Raw genomic sequence first — 3,484 nt, 5'->3', positions numbered from 1 at the left:
ATTTGCACACACTTATAAATATGTGCTTTCAACTTGGTTTGGTATACTGCAATGAACATGCAATTATTTCCCTAAAGTCAACAGATAAAGCCCATCAAGACAACTTTGCTGTTTTGCTGAGGAAACATGTATTGGCATTTGCTTACTATTTGATTGATCACAATAAAAAGTCCGTAAGAGGATATTCTCATTTTGAAAAATTAAAGAGTAGACACTTCAAGTTTCAGACATTTATTTAGCCTCATCCAAACACTTTCAAACACATGACCTAGTGCAGCATGAGGCAAGTTTGATTATTTCCTGGATGATTAAGCATGACAATTGTGCGGACGGCTTCCGGAAGACCTTTCTGTGCAGCCTACAGAGATGAACGTGTTGTTCAGAAGTCTGGACGGTCCTTTTTCAGTCTACTGTAGTCTACATTAACCGAGTAGAACTAGGAAAGAAGGAGGGAAAAAATGAGTAAGAAGCTCGACTACCCATTTTCCATGGTATTTACTAAAAAAGCATTATTTTAACTCATGTCGGAAATTAAAACTCACAGTTTGAGTCTGTACACTAGACAATAAATAAAAACTTTGAAGAGCAGTAATTTTTTAGTATTATCTTCATTTTGCATAGAGTATTAGAAGCTCTGCATTTAAAATGAGGCCGTGCTTATATCTACAACCAGAGAAAACCCACAGAACATTTTATTTAATCCTCAGAATTAAAAGACCATTCATAGGAAGTTCTGACAGTACTGCTGAGTTTATACTTGTCCAAAATCTACGTGCTCCTGTATACTGAAGGCAACACCTACCTGGCCAAGCGGCACAAAGTAGTGTATGTGAGCAGACAGTGCCACAAGGGAACACTGAGAGCAGTGCTGCAAAAGCCAAGTTTGGTTAAAGCAGCTGCATCTAGAACTGCAAAGTATGACAAGGAGGAAGGAAGTAAGACAGATCCTTTCACACTCTCAGTTTACAGTAACAAACCTGGATCCCATTACCAGCAATTCAAACCATCCCAAATAGTCACTGAGGATAATGAATTTACAGACTAATAACATATTTTGACATCCCAGCCTGACTTGACATCAAGTATGTGATGCTATAGTTTTTCTTTTAAAAAAAGGTAAGAAATATTTATCTGATAGCTTGGTTATTTTTATTTATGCCAATTTTTTTTTTTTTTTTAAAGTTCCTCAAAGAAACAAAACAGCCTACAGTACATTCAAATTACAGCTTTCTGTGCAGCTTCTACAGTAATGATCAGGTCTTCATTTTCTTTGGGAAGACTGAGGATGTTGATATGACAAAGAGAAGTTTACCAAAGAAAAATGATTTCATCAAAAGCTAAAACTTGTTATATACAAACTTGTAATATTAGCTTTTTACTAAACAGTCATCCTCAATATAGAGTATCTGCCTTTTCATTTCCCACAGTGCAGATTTGGAAAAAAAAAAAAAAATCCTCAATGTTACACACACCCAAATATGGTAAACCCTGAGGCTGTGTTTTCATGCTAAGACAGAAGGGGACTGCTACACAAGGCATGCACGCTTTAAAAGAATTTGTGCTGCGCACTATGTTGAATTTGCCTTTTTCTGCTATTTAAGAAACAGCAACATTCCAGAAGCAGCAATGAAAACAAAGTATTCTGTTATTCCTGGACCTTTAAGAGAACAGCAACATATTTTATTTTGGAGTTGAGGGTTGCGTGGTGGGTTTTGGGGTTTTTTTGTGGTTTTTTTGTGGGTTTTTTTTGTTTGTTTTGTTTTTTTTTTCTTATTTCAATGATTGGAATAGTAAGATATGGTACTGAACAGACACTAGCTTTGAAAACATGTTAGGTTTTGAGTAGTTTGCAGATAATCTCGGAATATTTTTAACTGCAATCTACTAAAATTTCAGTAAAACATGATAAAAATATGATTTCTGTAAACTACCAATGTTTTGGTAGTTTTTGAAACATCTTTGCATTCTTCCTCATTAGTTCAATTAAATAATTGAGTGTTACTTAAAGAACATCTGCATTGCATCCAGTTACTTACAGACAGCTGTTTTGTTTTCAATCAACTGCAGAACCAAATTAGTGCTTATGTTAAACACTAACATTTTCCTCCTTTGCTTCTCAGGAGTAAAGGCCAGAGCTCAGGAAGTTTAGTTCAGAACATACAAGGTTTTGTCCTTCTCCCTGTAGTTTAGTTCCTAGTATTATGAACTAGTATATACTACTTCTTACATAGAATTCCTCTTTTTCTTACAGTGCAATATGTATGACTGCTTACATATAGACTTCTTTCACCCCATTATCAACCAGCTCTAGGAAATCTTTATATCTCAAACTCAGCTCTCTCTGCTTCAAGTTCTAGAGACAAACAAATGTTGCACAGCACAGGAAATATATCACTCCTTCAGCTACTTTCCAGTATACTCAAACATCCTAAAGCAGTTAGATCACACCCTTGGTACTATGTTTCCTAAAAATCTGTATTTTACATTTTACCTTGTACTGGTCGCTGGGAGACAGCTTGTTCCAAGGTTCTGGATTATTTTTCTTGTCCCAGCTATTGAGAGAAACACAAGAGATGAGAACATATTAAGAGAATCACACTACCTTCAAAATAAACCTAACTTGTATGTGTGCTGCAGTTATTAGGCCATAGAGAGGCACCCCTTCAAATAAGTTTCCACATAAAAACACACAGCCCTTTGTCAGCAATCTCTAAATATCATATGGTAAACAAATCACCAAATCAAGGAAATATTCACTCACTGCTGGTGATATTACAGCAAAACATTAAGGCCTTCAGAAACGTAAAAACTAAGGCAGTGAATTTTATTTTTATACGCAGACTAGGTGCTGTCAATTATTTTATACATACCTGACATCAGGGTTGAACATAGCCAAGCGCATGAGATACAGGGCTGCGCCAACACCTCCAGATCCAATGATCAAAAACAGAGGGATCAACTAGAACAGAAAAAAATCATGTCATACCACAGTATAACAAAACAGCATCATTGCATAACATTTCTGACTACAGCTATGACAAACCAAAGAACAAACTCACACACTTTGAGCCATAACACATGGCCCTCTAAAACCCTGACATAAGCCCCCTCAGTCAGGACATCCCTGGGGGTCAGAGAGGAACTAGCAGCTACGAAGAGGCAGACATGAAAAAAAATACTGCTATATGCAGAACAATCAAACTTCCCGTAATGACACGTTTCTGAGAAACAAAGATCAGTCCCTCCATTGCCTAAAACAACCACTACCATCCGCATGCCTGATAAAAAGTAAGGAAATGGGAGGGGGGGGGGAGAGAGAAGCAAAAAGAATGGGAAAATCACCTCGGGCTTTGCTGCTGCAGCACGAGAAAGGCCCACACACACTAGAGAAAAGGTGACCTGCGCGTGTCCCGCCGATCAGCCCTGAGATGCCCACCCGAGGGGCCAGACCGCCGCGAAGGGAGAGGGAAGGGAGAGGGAAGGG

The 3,484-nt window shown here is 37.9% G+C and overlaps 1 protein-coding gene across 1 annotated transcript; it reads right to left on the bottom strand.

Annotated features, from left to right (window-relative positions):
* Positions 1 to 215: 215 nt before the first annotated feature.
* Positions 216 to 3,276, bottom strand: NDUFA4 (NDUFA4, mitochondrial complex associated). Its single transcript, XM_026843142.1, has 4 exons — positions 3,268 to 3,276; positions 2,871 to 2,959; positions 2,492 to 2,552; positions 216 to 436 (listed from the first exon to the last, which is right to left on the bottom strand). Exons 1-4 carry the CDS (start codon positions 3,274 to 3,276, stop codon positions 380 to 382), a joined length of 216 nt encoding a protein of 71 aa, XP_026698943.1. The 3' UTR covers positions 216 to 379.
* Between the last annotated feature and the right edge of the window lie 208 nt (positions 3,277 to 3,484).

The sequence above is a fragment of the Athene cunicularia genome, assembly GCF_003259725.1.
Source record: "Athene cunicularia isolate RWA chromosome 2 unlocalized genomic scaffold, athCun1 chr2_part1, whole genome shotgun sequence".
NCBI lineage: Eukaryota > Metazoa > Chordata > Aves > Strigiformes > Strigidae > Athene > Athene cunicularia.
The sequence above is the reverse complement of the archived record's forward strand: the minus strand, read 5'-3'. Positions and strand labels throughout refer to the sequence as shown.